This window comes from Larus michahellis, chromosome 16 (genome assembly GCF_964199755.1).
Source record: "Larus michahellis chromosome 16, bLarMic1.1, whole genome shotgun sequence".
In the NCBI taxonomy this organism is placed as follows: Eukaryota; Metazoa; Chordata; class Aves; order Charadriiformes; family Laridae; genus Larus; species Larus michahellis.
In genome coordinates, this window is record NC_133911.1 from 7,527,665 (window position 1) to 7,545,432 (window position 17,768).

The 17,768-nt window shown below is 44.7% G+C and overlaps 1 protein-coding gene across 5 annotated transcripts in view; it reads left to right on the top strand.

Annotated features, from left to right (window-relative positions):
• Nucleotides 1-17,768, top strand: part of MIB2 (MIB E3 ubiquitin protein ligase 2) — a 49,660-nt gene that overhangs the window by 26,702 nt on the left and 5,190 nt on the right. For 3 of the 5 annotated variants that reach the window (XM_074560826.1, XM_074560828.1, XM_074560827.1), the window contains 12 exons: nucleotides 2,813-3,007; nucleotides 4,335-4,477; nucleotides 6,412-6,519; nucleotides 7,795-7,899; nucleotides 8,637-8,799; nucleotides 9,804-9,937; nucleotides 11,910-12,058; nucleotides 12,613-12,769; nucleotides 13,458-13,612; nucleotides 14,230-14,356; nucleotides 15,213-15,443; nucleotides 17,201-17,379. In XM_074560826.1, coding sequence (XP_074416927.1) covers nucleotides 2,813-3,007; nucleotides 4,335-4,477; nucleotides 6,412-6,519; nucleotides 7,795-7,899; nucleotides 8,637-8,799; nucleotides 9,804-9,937; nucleotides 11,910-12,058; nucleotides 12,613-12,769; nucleotides 13,458-13,612; nucleotides 14,230-14,356; nucleotides 15,213-15,443; nucleotides 17,201-17,379 — 1,846 coding nt within the window. The remainder of the gene's footprint in view (nucleotides 1-2,812; nucleotides 3,008-4,334; nucleotides 4,478-6,411; nucleotides 6,520-7,794; nucleotides 7,900-8,636; nucleotides 8,800-9,803; nucleotides 9,938-11,909; nucleotides 12,059-12,612; nucleotides 12,770-13,457; nucleotides 13,613-14,229; nucleotides 14,357-15,212; nucleotides 15,444-17,200; nucleotides 17,380-17,768) is intronic. The other 2 variants (XM_074560830.1, XM_074560831.1) reach the window with 1 other exon arrangement.

Below are 17,768 nucleotides of genomic sequence, written 5' to 3' on the forward strand. Positions count from 1 at the left end.
ATTTTTGCCAAATTGCTGTTAGAAAACGTATGTGCTGAGCCGTACATTCTAGGGAAGCTGTTCAGATGATGCAGGTTGCTGTTCCTTAGAGTATTAAATATTATTTGTTTTCTTGTATTTGTTTAAAAACATCTGTGACATAAACTGTATGCATTCATTAGGGGTGTGGGAGGGAAGTTTTGCTGCTCCTATTTCATAGATGTGAAAACTCATGGGGGAACATCCCGGAATATCTTGTATAGAACTATAAATGTACGCCACATTACAAGAAAATAATGACCCATCTTTTCCTGAAAAAGCTTCCATTCACAGGGAGAATAAGGTGTGTCTGACTGTGCACGGTACTCTTTTTTTCCTTTGGAGTTCTTTGGAATATCCTTATTTGGACACTTTTAAAAACAGTGAAGAGAAATGATCTATAAGGAGTGTTTCACGCGGGGTATTAATGAAGAACTGTTTCCTGTGGTTGCTGGAGAATGGTTTCTGCTTTCAGTATGAGTCGTAACTTCAGGCTGAAATTGCAAAGGGACAAAAATGCCTTTTGTACAGCGGCTCTTGGAGTGTAATGGCTGTGTCTAATTCACTGGTACCGATTTCTGTGTAGCGTTACAGGGTTAAGGAGGCTTTACTGTACATTTCTATTCCAAAGCCTTGTACACGCTGTAATATTTACAGCTCCTTTTTTCCCCTTAATAATTAAGTTGTAATTCCAAAGGTTTCCAATGTTGACTCCACCATTTATTGCGGCCCTGGGTTCAGTGGAGGACAGGGATGCTTGCAGGGTCTGAGAGGAAAGGAAGCTTATGCTCAGTACAGCTTATCCGTCCTTTTGAGATCAGATCAACATTTACATGTCTGAGACTTGTGTTGCTTACAATGGTTGTGACCTGAAAGCAGTTATACGCGCAGGACAAGTGAGGAGAAGCGTAAGGCCAGCCACCCAGCTGGTCTCTGATGAGTACCGCCCTGGCTGGGACAGAGCTGCCCCCCTCCACGGCCTTTTCCCCTTCTGAACTTAGCTTCCTGGTGGCACTAACACATCCACTATTTCCACTTAAGGAAGTAACATATAAGTAGTGGTAATCAATAACCTTGCAAACTCTGTAATAGGGTCCTGGTAAGTAACTTTTTTTCCCTGCTGTGGTCAGGGTGGGCCCTGGCAGCTCTTCAGTCGCTTCAGCCCTTCACTGAATACATATTTTTTCCTTGCTACCATTTTTTGGAGTCCAAACATCATGGAAGCGGAAGCTAGTGCCCTCCTCAGAGAAAAGCATCTGAACAGGGCATGGGGCGAGATTACTTTTTGTTGTTTTTCAGTCTGAATCCCTGCTGCAACAGACAAACACTAAGCTCTTTTATCACTGGTGCTCAGAAATGCTTTTGTTAACTTAAATTGTATTTTCATGGATAATATCGTGTGGGTGGAGTGCTGATCGGGTAACTGGCTGCAGTGAGAGTTGTGTACAGAACCGGGATCCACCTGCCATTTCTCGGGAGAAATTTTAAAAGCAGACAGGATTTAAAAAATATTTTTCTTACAGTAAAAATCAAGAGATATTGAGACTTTCTGATTCTCAGACCAGCCCTCTAAAGGTGTGTTCTTGTTATTGATAGAACTGACAGTAAAGCCCACTAGTTTGTCTCTATTATGCTTTTTAGATAGATTTGCAGTTGGAAGAGGAAGTTAACTTCTTTAAGTTGTTAAATTCCCGGACTTTGCAGGCAATTAGAAGCTCACTGTCCGCCCGGTGAGACAGATGTTGCTGTCCCTGTTTGGGAAAGCACTGGATGACTGCTGGGACTTGCCCAAGTTCACACAGTGACTTGGCAGCAGAGTGAGGTGGGGAACCTGCACGTTCTGACTGCCTGTCACTGGGTTCGGTGTTGACCGACTGTTGTCTCTTGGATGAGGTGTGCATCCCGTGTGCCCAGCCAGATGTACCTGCTCACAAATACACCCTCCTGGATTGTTCTGGATTGTTTCAATAGTAATCCTTGCTTGGGCGGCAGGTGAAGAGAAGTACCGGAACAAACTTCACTTGATGTTTCTCCACCTGGCCAGTGTTGGGGAGAGATTAACAACCTTGGGTGGGCTTTACAACGCTGCTGTGATTTTATCTTGCCACAGTGTGGTGCCATGACACTGTGTGTTTCCCGGCTGCGTAGTGTTTCTGTACTCCGGGAGGAATGGCTGCTTCTACACAGAATTCAGCTTTTCCATATTTGTATTCCAAAGCAGACAGCTGGCTGGCTTTCAGGGACTTCAGTGTAGAGATTCTCTCCTACTTGGTCAAACTGAGCTATCTCACAGTTTAATTTCCCTAATTAAAAGGTTAACGAGATTTCTTGTGGCTTCTGCAGATCGAGGTGAATCATGCAAGCTGTGAGGAAGTTGTATGAGCTGCCACCTAATTTATTTTGGTGTTATTTCCTTCTTTTGTGTATATGAAGCACACTTGACTTGGAGGGCAGAGCTTCAGGCAGCAGTATGCTGACAGAGAAGCAGATTTGTGTGCTCTGTTCCGTGTGTGAAGCTGGCTTATTGTAGGGTCCCACAGAACTCCTTCCTGGCAGCAACCTGTCAGAATTTCATCTACCCCAGCTATTGACTTTTTGGCCCTCTTCCTACTCCTCTGTGTGAATAGTTGGAGAACTGACAAGTTTTTTTCCTTGTTTTTTTACTTAGTTAAGATAAAAACATCATTAAATTACATCTCAGTAAACATCCCGGTGTCAGGTGAGTTTTTGAATATTGATCTCAGTGAAAATGCAAGCTGGACGCTTTTTTTTTTTACCCCTCTTTCTCCTTCAGGTGGCGAAGGTAAAATCGGACGTGTGGTTGATATTCGTGGCTGGGACGTAGAGACCGGGCGCAGCGTGGCCAGCGTCACGTGGTCTGACGGTACCACGAATGTCTACAGAGTTGGACACAAGGGAAAAGTCGACCTAAAATGTACTGTGGAGGCGTCTGGTGGCTTTTACTACAAAGAGCATCTCCCAAAATTAGGTGTGTACAAACAAGTCTTCTGGTGAGAAATTCTGATTCGCGCTGCCGTGTCGTGGCACTAAAGCCATTTTGCTTGGAAGACAGAAAATCAGCAGGTGGTTTGATAAAGTTCCCACATAATATGTACCATTTAAAAAAAACCCAAACAACCAACAAAAAACGGCCTGTGTGTGAACATATTGCTTTATTTCAGAGTGGTTAGTGAATAGTTTGGCCTTTCAGTGGTACGACTGTGTAAGACCATCAGATGCCCACAGCTGTATCCCAAGGAAGGATCTTCTGCCAAGGCAACTTCTTGCTGCTGCAAATGCATGAAACTCCCTTGGGCGTTCCTGCATCTGTCAGCAGAGAATTCAACCCCGTGTCAGTGTCGTTAATCCGAAGTTTTGTGCTCTTCAGGCAGGCAGTGGTCCAGCTGGTGTTCTCTGTGCCTTTAGAGGGCAAATATTATTGTTTTGGTGGACCAAAAAAGTGTGTTAAAGGGGAACGTGACAAAAGGGAGATTTCTGAGAGTGGAGCTGCCAAATACTTGCCCAGCAAGGGAGATCAGGAAAAGTCATGGAAAAGGGTGATGTCTGTATTGGTAACTTGCTGCAATCCACCTTTCTTTTTAACTGTAATGAAACCAAGGAAACTACTTGTGGTTTTGGACTTGTGGCATTTTTTTACTAAGGTGTAATTTAGTTGTGGTTTTTTTTTAATGATGTGCAGGGGCCATCTTTTACTCCCCTGAAGGAAAACAGCGAGGTCTGTCCTTGATTTTGCAGCAGCAGAATCAGGTCTTTCTCCTTTTCTCTCCCTGAGCAGCTGGGCAAGAGCATGAGGGAAGGGAAGGGATGGAGAGCTTATTTCCAGGGATATGGCCTCTCGCTACACAGGACGGCTTAGGAGGGTAAAGCTCTCAGCAAAGCAAGCTGTGTGGCTGCCTGTGGAAGATCTTGGACTTATTTTAAGTACTGTGTGGGTGTGTCTGCTGAACAACAGTTGTGGGTGACTGAATTGCTAAGAACAGCTACTGATGTCTGACATGACATGAGAGGCATCGTTCAAAGCCATTCCCCTCTGGGAAGGGACAAAACTGTGTCTTGTTAGAGCAACCTCATGTTTAACCCATATCAGTATCCAGATAGAGCTAAATCCTCCTGATCTCTCTGCGTACTGCTGCCCCATAGAGCGCGTAGGGCATACTCCACAGTAGAAAAAAGGGGTTTACACCGTTCTGCCCCAATTAAGCCTATGTTAATTTGCAACCCTTGTTACAAAGCCAAATGAGACACAAAATTATTGCATCCTGCATGTATGTGGGTGGTGTCATTCTTCTCTTCAGGAAAACCAGCTGAACTGCAGAGGAAGGAAAGCACGGACAGGCATCCGTTCCAGCACGGGGACAAAGTGAAATGCCTGCTGGACATCGACATCTTGCGGGAGATGCAGGAGGGCCATGGTGGCTGGAATCCTAAAATGGCTGAGGTATGCTTCTGCTCGCTCCTGTTCTCTTTTTAATGTATCAGTCACTGTCTCAGACTGCAGAAGTAGGCACTGGCTAGGAAGTTACCAGAAATCTTTGTATAATATGTTATCTTCTATATTTATATTGTGTTGACTGAATCACAAATGCAGATTCTTTAGTGATAGGACGCTGGAGTCAAATTTCGTTTTAGGCTCAGATAAATCTGTGTTGTATGAGAATTGCCTTGGGGAGTCCTGCATAATTTACAAGAGTCTATGATGGGTCAAAAGAGTTGCTCAAAGGTCTTGGAAGCCAGTGCAAAAAGCTAATGGCTGGTTTGTTTTTAAATGACCTGTGGATCTCTTCCTTGGAGTTCTGGATCCATTCCCTGTTTGGCCGCTTTTGTACTGTGCATTACTATTAATGAAAGTTATGTGTTTTGTCAACAGTGGGCTCTATCCCTGGCCAGGGCTAAAATTTCTCAGCCCACATGATGTTCTTGGACCTTAGCCTGTTGTCTTGTCTTTGGTTTGAAGAGCTATCAGTCTATTGTCACCTGTTGTCTAAAAAACCACAGATAGTAGCGGAAGTAAAGATGGAAATGACACCTATTACTGTAGGGGCTGTCATGGAAGTAAGTTTCCAGGGGGTTGTGAACGTTTGGTGTGGGCTTACATTCAGACAAAATGATAACAGCTTAAATGAATAAATTTGCCGTATAAATTAAAAGGTCTGTGCTTTTTGTTTCTTCTCAAGTCAACTTTCTTGGCTTTTAATAGTTGACAGATATTGCCCAAAATAGATTCCATTACCTTCATATATTGAAGAAAGCAGTACTGCTGTTGTGCAGTAGATTTACTGCAAGACAAAATCACATTTTGATACTCACCATTACAGTAATAAGACCTGTCTCTGAGCCTCTATTAGTAACTTGCATGAAAGCAGCTTTTTGGAGAAAGAGGGAAGTGTGTAGCCACAAGTGACCCGAATGCCTGCTATGCTTGAGTCTGTCTGAAGCCTTGGTATGTGAAACAGTGCTATAAAATTATAAAGATACGTTATATATGTATCCTAGACCAACCTGCCCTGTAGGTGAGCGGTCTTTTTGAAATCAGACTTTAAAATGTCAAGACAAACTATGTCATTTCAGTTTCAATGTGGAAATCTGTCAGCTGAGCATCGGCCTCTTTTTTGAGCCTGGCAGGCAGGGACTTACAGTCTTCTGGCATGAACTTGAAGAAGGCTGTCGGTAGAGCCGTGATTTTTTTTTTTTTTTTTTTTTATTCCAGCTACAGCCTTCATCCCCAAAGCTGTAGTTTTTGAATGTTGCTGTGTAGGTAACATAGTCTGCTAGGCTGTTAAACCTCTGCACTTCTGAATTCCTGTTGTTGGTGAATGCAGGTGTAGAGAGGGCTATTAAACAGAGAAACGGTAACTTTCTGTCATCTCAGAAATCAGTAGGTTTTGTCTGCTTCAAAACTATCAGCTGCTCAGGACCTGCCAGAATCAACAGTCACAGGATAATGCACTACACAACTATACTTTGGTTTCTGTAGTTTCTTCTACTGTGCCCACTTTTCTTTCCTGTCGGAGCATGCCGTACTGGTATTATGCTGCAGAACAATGTTGTAGTCTCTGCCCACCTTTGTCATTTGGAAAAAGGAGGACAATTTGTGCTGCTTTTTCAAGGATTTTCACACTTTGTATTCCTATCACCCTCCTTTCCCCAGCATGCTGCTACTTTAGAGGAGCTTCTTAAGCAGCCTTTCCCTCCTTTTGCATAAAAACAATGACTGCATCTCATTTAAAGCAGGTTTGGGAGCACTGTTGGTCTGTTAATTGGAAATGGTGGGTAATTTAGCCATCTATGCCTTGGGTGCCTGCTTTCCCCACTATTAAGCAATGTGATTTATTTAGGGGGTTTCCCCTACTTTTTTTTTCCCCCTATCAAAAGTTCATTGGCCAGACAGGGACTGTGCACAGAATCACGGACAGAGGGGACGTGAGGGTCCAGTTCAACAGTGAAACCCGCTGGACTTTCCATCCTGGAGCTCTGACTAAGGTAGGTGCTGGTAGGTGAGCTTGGCCAGAACTAGAAATGCTGCAGGGAATAGCTGTCAACTTAGCCTGCCGCGTTAGGACACAACGTGTCTCAAGCAAGTGCCGAAGAAATATACTGCTATTCTAAACGCAGTAGTTCTAGGCAGACTGTCCTGCAAGCCAGCAGAGCTAAGACAGATGGTTGCAGACAGTGGGAGTTGCGCTACTAGGCTGTCTGAACCTTTGCATTTCAAATGTTGTAAGTCCTTAAGGTAAATTCCGTTTCTTAATTTCAGCTTCTTTGATAAGAGCGCTAACAGTAGACCTACAGTAGCTCATCCTTCTGCAGCTACTTTTCATCTGTAATGAACCTTCTTCCATATCATTTCCCTTTGATTTTGTTTTCTTCCTTGTTCTTGTGTCTTCATGTTATTCTTCTTTTTGCATCTTTCTTTGTCTCGCTTCTCTCTGATTCTTCTGGATAACCTCCGTCTTTAATCCAGCTGTTCTAATTTTGCCTCTGCATTTCTAAAGCTCATAGCTCTGGCTTTCCCCAGAGATTTGAGGACTTGAAGTGTGGATGATTAGAAACAGGGCTAATAGGTATAGAAGGAGCTGCTGGAAGACTACAAAATTCTGAAAGACCTGAACAAGGTCGCAATGCTAAAAACTCCAATATGGATGGAAAATGCAGTGTCAGACTGTTTTGTGCAGAATTAGTCTGCTTTGAAAAGTGTGTTTTGACAGTGCTCCCTCCTTAGCTCAGTGAGCAGAGGGAGCATCTGGCAAATTACCAGTGCAGATAAACATGGTTTCCCTTTTTTGTTTTAAATAATGAACAGATTCAACTTCTGAATCTGTTTTTCTGAATCTTCTGAATTACCTTATTGAAGGTAATTCACTTATTAAAGTGAATTAAAATCTCCAGTGCCAAGTCGGGCAGAGTGAGGAGATGGACCAAGGAAAGTTCCATGTGTACTTTCCACTGGTATTAATTATAAACGGTTTGAAGAAAAAAGAAAAGAAGAAAATCATCTGTCCCAAATTATTTTCCTACTTAAATGTGCACTTGGCTTAAAACAGAAATACCCCAGCCCTTGGACTATGTTTCTTTTGCGGTGCAGTGTTTACAGATTTCTTGGTAGCCGTACTTATGTTTTGTAATGCCTTGGGTTTTGAGTCGACGGGCTTCTTTTTTGGTTGGGTTTTTTGAGGGTGGGGGTGGAGGGGCTAATCGCTTTTTTATTTTTTTTCTAGCTTCGTCCCCCAAAAGCTTATGACTTTCTTTTTCTTGTAGCTCAACACCTTTTGGGTTGGTGATGTTGTCCGGGTGATAGATGATATGGAGACAGTGAAGCGATTCCAACCTGGTCATGGGGAGTGGACAGATGAAATGGCACCTGTGAGTGCGCGCCAGTTCCAGGACAGTCCAGTAACTTCCAGTTTTCCCAAGCAATTAGTAATAGTGACTGAGCTTGCACTGCCTCCAGTGTTCCTGCTGGTCAGTGAGTGCACAGACCTTTCTGGGACTGCTGAGGCCTTGCAAAATAAATGTTGCCTAGTGCTATTGGCTAACGGTAATACGACCCTACTGCAGCACCCAAAGCACAGCGGGTAGATGGGGAATCCGACAAAGGATTTGGCTACCAGTAAGTCAGATAAGAGGTTTCACTGACCAAAGTAAACCAGTCCTCTTACGCCCTCCCTAATTCTCTGGAACGAGGCAGGAAGGTGTCCAAGTGGAAAAATGGTCTAATCAGACCAGTATGGCTAAAAAGCAGGATACAGGTGGCCTCCAGGAGCAATTAAATGCACAGAGGAGACCTTTCCTAGTCCCAATTATATCAGTTCTCTCAGGGTTCTTCACACCATGTTTTGTTGTTTCACCACCTTCCTCTCCAGACGTTCGTAATGTGTCTGGGAAACCCTTCTTATGTAAAACCACTAATAGAGAAACTGCTGAGAACCCTCTGGTGTCCTTGAAGTGGGAGCTGTCTGCGAGTGTGTCACTCTGGTGCTTCTTTTCACACAGCAGGAGTGCCGCCTGCGAAACCACTCTTAGAAGTATTGCATTGGTTCTGAGATGCAAAGCATGCTGCATCTTCCCTTTTAAAAATCACTTCTCTCTTTCCGTTGCAGACCCTAGGGCACATCGGCAAAGTGATCAAAGTCTATGGGGATGGCGATTTGCGAGTGTCGGTTGGAGGGCAGTCCTGGACGTTTAACCCGGCTTGCCTGACAGCCTACCAGAGAGATGAGGAAGCAAACCTCATGACAACAGAGAGCGCAAAGGAATCAAAAAGTGAGACAGTGAGAACAGAGATGTCTGATCTGGCAGGGATTGTGAAATGGTTGCTCTGCTGTAACAACAGCAACGCTCTTTGGACGGTGTTAAACTCCAGCTGCCTGTTCTTCCCTGGATGGAGCTCCAAAAACAAGCTGTGCCTTAACTGGGGAAGCAAAGCTGGTCTTAACAGGAAAATACAGAATTTAGGACTCGTGAATGCTAACCGTAGCACCGCCCTGGGTTCAGTATTTGCTTCTGCCTTGATCTGTCTCAATTTCCCATTCCATCTTGCTGCATTTGCTGTAGGAGGATACCAATTCTTGAACGCTTGTGAAGTATTCCCAGGTGCTTCTGTGAAAGTGTTGTCAAATCAATGACTATTTTGCCCAGTCGACCCCAAAGTTGAATTTGGGATCACATGATGTGTAGAGGGCATTTTGTCTGTTTTGCACATCTGCTCATAAAATGTTTTGTAGCCTCACCATACTTATGTCCTTTGGATGTTTGGATCATGCAGGAGAGAGGACAGATCTGCTGGGGTTTTTTTTTGGTTTGCTATGTAGATGGGTCTTAAATTGTTTGCTCAAGTTAGACTTTGGGGAGAACTTCCATATGAGCCCAAGCTTTTTAACTTTGCTCTGTCTGGAGAACTAATACCTCTGTCCTCTCAAGCACTCAAACGTCTGTAATTAGAGGGCCCACTTGAAAGGACCTGTATTTCTTCCCTGCAGCATCCTTTCTAAAACCACGCATTCCTCTCCAGATTATTTGCCTTTTAGTAGTGATTTTTCTGTGTTGGTCTCCTGTAGCACGCTCTCGTGTCTTTTGGGTTCTTAAAACATCAGGCTTGTAAAGCCGAAGTTCTCTATAAGCCACAAATTTGTAGTTTTTTGTGCGAGCTAAACATTAGAGGTACAGCAGGCCCGTAGTGCGGTTATACAGCTGTACTCTGCCAAGTGTGCACATGTATACATGTGCTTTGCTGCTCTTAACCTCTGGCGCTTTCTTATTCCTGCCAGGTACTTTGATCACTGTGTTGGAGAAACTGCTGTCCCAGAAGACAGAGTCAGAGCACGCAGGGTGCCTCGTCATTTGTGCAGCGCTCAACAACGTGGCTAAAGTCCGGGAGCTCCTTCAGAAGTATCCAGACAAGGCAAGTTTTGAAGACATCCTGAATGGTTACTTTTTGTTGCTCTTCTTTAAAGCACTGTCATAAAATTTTGTAGTCATGTAGGGAAAAGGATGGGAGAAAAATAATAGATTTTTCAGACCTCGTATTAGCTCCTAACTGCTGGAAAATTGGTTTGCTGCAATTTAGGATTAAATTTGTGTGTTAAATGTGCGTATTTCATGGCTCCAGTTTGTGGCATTAAATCTGAACCAGAGTTAAGTCCTTACAGCATGTTTCCGAAGCTAGCTTTTCCCAGATTTTCTGTATGGACGCTGCACCTGTAGAATTAGGGGCTGAGGTATTTGTCTGTATGAAAACAGTAGCAAGATGCCCAAGTATCTCATCTCTGTTTGGAAAGCAAGCCATGGGTTGTGTCAGGCTGAACGTGCCTGTCCTTAGGTGACCTTGCAAAATGGAACTGTTGGAATCAGGGAAGAGAAAAGCTGCCCAGATCCTGATACTGTGCACGTCTGTGCGGTGTCTTATCTCATGTCTGACTGGAGCAGGGAACTGGGCTTGACTACAGTTTCTGTGCTTGCAGAGTGCCAAACTGTTAGGATCATGTCTACTCAAATCACTGCTCTTTCAAGCTGCCTCCTTCAAGTTTGAAGGCTCAGACTCCTTGAGTGAGGGATAGAGGGTTTATAAACAGGTTAAAAAAGGAGAACCAAAGTATTTCAGCAGTGTCCTTGGAAACCATTAGTAACAAAACATAGGTTTTGTTGAGGCTGTGTCTGCATGGCTGGCAGGAGCACCTAGATGCATGAACCAGGAAAACGAGGATCTGTTCTGAAGGAACCTCTGTGAAGCTGACTTAGCGGTTAGTTGTTTGGCATTTATTATAGTTCTTTATTTACAAAGTTAACGGGGCCTCTGGAGGTGGGAGGAATAGACAAATACCTGGAATTGTTGAATTTATCCCAGATAAGAAAGTGCCAAGAGTCAGGAATCCATTATGTTATTAGTTATTTTTATTATATTGCCATTTTTAGTCTATATTCTATTTCTACTCTAATATTTATATTAATAAATTCGTTATTTTTGTTAGTGTTATATACAGCGAGATTGAGGCTCACTTAGTAGTGCAAGTTGGAATTGCTTGCCAAGGACTTTCCAGCTTATCAGCATTGTCTTTGTTGCGTAAATGGAAGAATAACAGAGTGGCCTCTAATGCCTCCTTGCCCAAGTGACTCACCCAGCATCGCGAGTGAATTAAGGGAAGCCTTGCCTGTTCTCTTTTCCTGACTGCTGCATAGAACCAGCTGCAGCGAAAAAAACTTTGTTTTCCTTGCCAATCCACTGAGGTTTTGCGAGCTCCTTCATCTCTTCTCCTTAGCCTCCCACTGATTTCAGTAGCTTCTTTTCCTTTTTTTTTTTTTTTTTTTCCTTTTTCTTGCCTTTCATACAGCCTGTCTTCGTTCTTCGGTCACTTTAATTCTCAAACAATCTCATTGCAGCACTTCAACACTGTGGTACACCCTCCAGCCACTCTGCCCACTAAAGTACCTGGAGTAACATAGAACAATGGGGACTTGGCATCTTCAAAGCCTTAAGCAAAGCTAATTTCATCTCCTCACGCATTCTCCTGTTGGGAAAGGAATTGTTGGCAGAGATGTCAAGAAGTATTCTGCTTGCAGGCATAGAGGCATTTGGCATCAGAGCTGCAATTAGAACCCTGGCTTCCAGCTCTCTTCGCTCACTCCTCCCTTCCTGACTAAACGTGCCATCCCCTTCCCCTTTAGAAATATCCTGGGACAAGGTCAGCCTTGTGGTTGATGTCCATAAAGCGGAGCCAACGGGGCACGGATTCTGCTTAGCATTACTGAGCCTGCAGCTGTTCTGCAGGTGGTGACTGCCACCCTGCTGGGCCTGCTCTAGAACAGAGCGAAGTCCCGAACGCAAGGCAAAATCTTTCCTAACCGAGCTCTCTGCTGTGTCTCTGCCCTTCCTGTAGGTCGACGCAAAGAACCAGGGCAGAACTGCCCTGCAGATTGCCTCGTATCAGGGGCATCTGGATGTTGTGAAGATTTTGCTGCAGGCGCATGCCAGCGTCAACCTAAGGGATGAAGAGGGGGATACAGCGCTGCACTACGCAGCTTTTGGGTAGGAGATCTTTCTTCATGCTACCTCTGATACAAGACCTAAAGGGCTGCAAAAGGACGTTTCTAGATATACATGGGTGGTCTGTGTGAAGGGTGTGTGGCTGATGGAGCCTCCACACCTAACTCAGTCTCCATGCTAGGAATTTTGGGGGGAATCAGCAAAAGTGATAAGGCGTTTTTGATGATTAGATTTTTTACTTTTTTTTCAGGGGGAAGGGGGAGTGGGTTGGTTGGTTGGTTTCTGTAAGTGCATATACATTCCAGAGCAAGATGAAAAGTTGAATTGTACTGTCAGTTACCAGGGAAGAATTCGTCATGTAGGGCAGGAAATTCCTGTTGATTTAAAGCAAAGGGAGAGCAGATTCTAGAGTACCAATTAGGAAGGTTTTGTTGTGGGCTGCTGCTTTTTTTTTTTTTTTTTTGTAATACTAAGAGGAGGTAGGATGAGGTCAAGAGAACACAAAACCCGAGAAGTTCTGTTGCTGTGCAAGGAGGAAGAATTCCCTGTCTGCACAGCATCACACCTAATCTGTCTTCTCCCCGCTTTCAAATCAGAAACCAAGCTGAGGTTGCCCGTGTGCTTATTAGTAAAGGAGCCAGCGCGGACCTGTTAAATAATGCAAAGTGCACAGCGCTGTACGTTGCTGTCAGCCAAGGATTCACAGAGGTGGTGCGGACCCTCTGTGAGCTCAACTGTAATGTCAACCTCCCAGTAAGTCTGGGGTTTTGTGAGATTTGGGGGTGTTTGGGGGTTTTTTGTTTGTTTTTTCTGAGGTGGGGAGGTGCTACTTTATGTCTTACACCATTTGTTGCTTCATAGAATTTGAAGGTCATTCTCTTAAAATGCGCTACTGTGCGTTGCGCAGGGGAAGTATTCCCGTAACTTCAGTACTCTGAAATTCCAGGTTTGGGTCTGCCCCTTCACCGTCGTGGGTCTGCTCAGCTCAATGTAGTGGCACTCTCTGCTGTGCTGGACTCGGGCTTCCAGGGAGAGCTGACCTGCTGCTAACATGTGTTGCTGAAACACTCCTGTTCCCAGCAATAAGGAGCGGTGAGGGTTTTAAGGCTGGCATTTAGGAACTTGAAGGGCAGTGATGGTGAATTGGACCCAGCCGCTTTTTAGGGTGTGCTTCTACGATGACGGGACTCGACTGCGCTGGGTCAGTCTCTCAAAGCTAGTTAGGAATGTTAGCAGCTGTCTGCTCAGCAGCTGGTTTCAAGCCCTGGGGAAATGATTTCACAAAGGCTATGAAACAGCTATGGATGCCAGTGATGTTTGGCCTGGAGTTGGTGCGGCCTAGTGACAGTATATCTTGTCTTGAGCTGTCCCTCAGGGTGAGCTGCTCCATTTGACACCCAGAGGTTGGTAACCCGTATTGTGCTTTGGTATCCTCCTGTAGGATTCCCAGGGAGACACCCCCCTGCATTATGCTATCACTGCAGATTACAAAGTCGTTATTGAGATTCTCACTGAAGTACCCAACATAGACTTCACTGTCCAGAACTGTCAAGGCTTCAACCTGCTCCACTATTCTGCTCTAAAAGGCAACAAGCTGTAAGTGACCTTCTTTTCATTTTTACTGCTTTTACAGGTGTTAACTCTTGCTTGCTGTCTGAACAGCAGATGTAGTTCTAGATAGCTAAGAAGGAAATGGTTGGTGACACATTTCTTGGGTTTAGATGTGGGTAGGTATAGCTGTTGCCCTTCTTCATGCATTCACGGGAAACTGCGTGCCTGCTTTCCCAATCCCACCTTTCTCATACCTCCCTAGCTTGGGTAGGAATTCTGTCTGCTTCTGGGTAGTCTCCGTAGATGTTTGGGTTCGCACATGGAAGAACTGGAGAAGGACTGTAGTAAACAGCACTTGAAAAGACTGTGTCTAACTGAGAACCTCTGGAATTCTTCCAAGGATAAATCTGCTCGTTATTTTCGTAGCAGCGTGAGTTTACCCTGCTTTATTAAATGATAACTGAGGGCTTTTGTTTTATTCTTGTAATTCAGTCTGTGAGAGAGAGGGCGTGTTCTGCGTCACCGTTGCCAACTCATGGTGCTGCCTATTAAAACATGAACATCCATAACTACTGAGCAGAAGAGGCAGGCCTGTCTCTTCTGCATTGTTTTCTTTCCTGATAAAGTAACTCTTCCATCTCTGTTGACCTCCAATGTTCCAGAGCCATAAAGAAGATTCTAGCAAGAGCTCGGCAGCTGGTTGACTCCAAAAAGGAAGATGGCTTCACTGCCTTGCACCTTGCTGCTCTCAATAATCACAAAGAAGTGGCAGAAATTCTCATCAAGGAGGTAAGAAACACAACAAAACTACCACCACCAAAAACTCCCATCTGTCCCACTCCCAAAACCCCACATTTCCTACACACTACTGAGTTAATGCTGGACTCGTAAGAACGTCTCTGTCTCTTTGAAGAGCTGGTGGTGTTTGCCAGACTTTGAAGAGCAGGGGTTGGCGTTCCTGGGGGTATTTTCCTTTGGCACTGGCAGTAGAGGAGAGGGGCACCTTGCAGGCCAGAACAAAGTGGTTTGGAACTAGAGCTTGCTGGGAAATGCTTAGTAAAGGGAAAAGATTTCAGAGTAGCTGGTAACCCGCTCATTAAGGAGCGTGTAGATCTGTATTCAGAACCTTCCCTACCTCACAGGGACAGGTCAGAGCTCAGTTTCCCTCACTCCAGGTGAACGCTGAAGCTACCCAGCTACTGGTTGTTCTGTGGTGGGTTTCTCGCTCTTCGTTTTCATGAAAGAATATCTGAGGGCATGTATTCCATTTGAATGCAGAACAAAATATTTTGACGTGTTTACCGCAGGTTATTTCTTCTTCAGTCTTAAGTAAGCGCTAGACCTGGCCTCGTCAGGGAAGTGATGAGTCGTCATATCCAAATGATCACCAGGTAGATGTTACCTGTGTGTGCATTGGGCACTTGGCTTCTGAATCTCCCTTCCTTGATATTTGTGGTCTGTGGGCCATATGGCCAAGATACAGAGGGCTGGATCACGTAGCTGTCTTGGAGGGCTCCATACTGCTGTCCTGACAAAGATGGACTTGAGATAGGGGGCCTCAACAAGCACCACAGCTGCAGCACTCTTCTTCAGCCAAACTCAGCAGCAGCAACTCACTGTATTTGATGCAATTCTTCTCTTCAAGGGTCGCTGTGATGTCAACCTCAAGAACAACCGCAACCAGACGCCGCTGCACCTGGCTGTCATCCAGGGACATGTAGGGATGGTGCAACTGCTGGTCAGCGAAGGCAGTGATGTCAATGCTGAAGATGAGGACGGGGATACGGCCATGCACATTGCCTTGGAACGGCAGCAGCTAATGTCCGTCATGATGGAGAAGCGTGAAGGGGAGATGGGGTTTGCCCTCCTTTCCAAGGTGAGCGGGGAGAAGGAGAAATATCAGCACCAAGGGCAGGAAATTGCTTGATGATGTTAGAATGACAGCAGATAGTGGGATCTAAGGGGGCAAAGGCGGGGAAATTGTGTAAAGCCAGCTCAGATGGGGAGCGTGGAAACAAACCTTCTGGCTTGTGGGAAAGCAAGAATAGATCCTCTGAGGCCTCTGAGGGTATGCTTGAATTTATAGCATGAAACTTCACATAGTCAGACAACAATTCATACTGTCTCCCCTGATATTTTTATTAGCAATGTGTGCTTCTTTCTTGACATGTGAAAGGTCATGAATCCATTTGCAGAGCCAAGAGTCTTGGGTTTAATTCATGCCCCAGAACCACAGCAATTCATTTCTGTCTGATGGCATGGAAAATATGAGGATAGCTAACCACAAACACCCCAGTTATCTGCAGATGTAGAGCAGAATGTGAGAGGTGAGAAGTATCAGGCTGAAGGATAAAGGCTACGTTGTTATAAAGCCTGAACTGGATTTCACTGTGTTGCTCTTTGTTCGTGGATGTATGAGGCCTCAGATCTAGAAATCTTGGCATGATATGCCAAGGACTGGAAGCTTAGTCTGGCTTTTTGGCAAAGATACTAAATTAGCCCTTCAAAGTGTACTGCCATCCATGTAAATACCAACATGTGCACACACCAGATTTGCAGTGCAAACCAAGAGTGCAAACGTTGCTTGTACTTTATGGATGGAGTGAGAATAATTCCATTGTAGGGACAGTTCAGTACACTGGAAAATCTGGCATAGATTTTTTTTATTGTTATTTGAAATGATCAGAATAAATTAAACTGACATTCTGAAGGGCTGCGTGCTGTGCGCCAAACCACCCGTTCCTCCTTTCTACCTGTTGGTGCTTGAAAAAGCCTTGTGCGTTGCTGCTCTTCCATTCTGCTCATGACCGAGCTACCGGCGTTGACAGCATGAGTTGATGGCTCAAGTGCGTGGTCAAAGATGCTCCACCCTCAAGGTCCTCAGGCTTGTTCAGCCACTGACGTTCCACAGAGACACCCCACACCAGCTCAGCAATCGCTTCTTTCTTCTGAATTCCTCTGCCTGCAAATCGGAGCAGAGGGGTGAGCAGCAAGGGCGGGCTTCGTCAGCTCACTGAAAGGCTGCGTAACAGCTTTGCTGGTTGTTGGGCCTTAGCTTGTGCTAGGGACAGCCGATAGCCCAGACACAGAAAGTCTTACGGCAACATGAGGGATCTGCTCGTGTCATTTCCAATACTGTTTGCAGTAACGTTATAACTACATGCCGTAGACTCCTTCACGTCTTATTTTACTTGCCCTGATCTACGTGACCTGGTCTTTTAAGTCGGTGGAAAATTTTTGTTGACTTGAAATTAGTTTGGATAATCTACACAAAAACTTGGTTTTTCAAATATGTGAAATATGTGTATGTACAGCTGTTCGTGAGTTGGTACGGACTGCAGTGTCTTCAGCGTGCTTTCTTTTCAGTACCTGAAGAAGTGAGTGCCTATTACTGTGATAAGTAACAATTAGCACCAGTTAGGGTCAATCTTATGTGTTCTTGTTCCCGGAATGCAAGATTTGAGTCTACTGTTTACATGCTGAAGGATCTTTTTGTGTTTTCAAAAAAGAATGCTAAATTGCACTTTCAAATTGTAAGTACAAGGATTAAGACTTTGTTTAGAACTTGATACAGATCAAAGCCACGTAACAGAAACTTTTTCTATTAACAGAGTGTTTCTCAACATATTTTAGCTGCAGGCTTCTGGCTTTCTTGGAAATGTAGAGCTGAATGTTGGAACTGCAATTGCATGTTACTTAGCACAAGAAGGAGCAGATATTAATTATGCAAACCATCGGGGAAAGTCTCCTCTAGACCTTATTACAGATGGGAGGATTGTCCAGATCGTCAAAGACTTCTCACAGAAATTCAGGTAAACCATATCCTCTGGAAACCAGCCACACTGTACTTCCCTGCAAAATGCAGAGTATTGCACAGCACTGCGTGTCACTGCACGCAGGTCGTCTTCCAGGAGGGATGAAGCAGCTTTGAGACACTTTGGATGTCAGTCCGAGCAGCTCCTGTTTCAGCTGGAGCCGGTTGCTGACCCTGTGTTTCTGCAGGGGTTATTTAAGGGTACATCCTGCCCTTTGAAAAAGCTGATGAATACTGCTCGGTGCAAACTCGGCCTCTTGACTTACAGAGGGCCCTGAGGCAGTGCGAGAAGACCGGCCACTGAAGCCAAGAGCAACTTCTCCCTTGCGGAGTGATTCTGGGTTCTGTTTTACTTTCATTGGATTCTGCGTTTGCAGATGTTTAAAG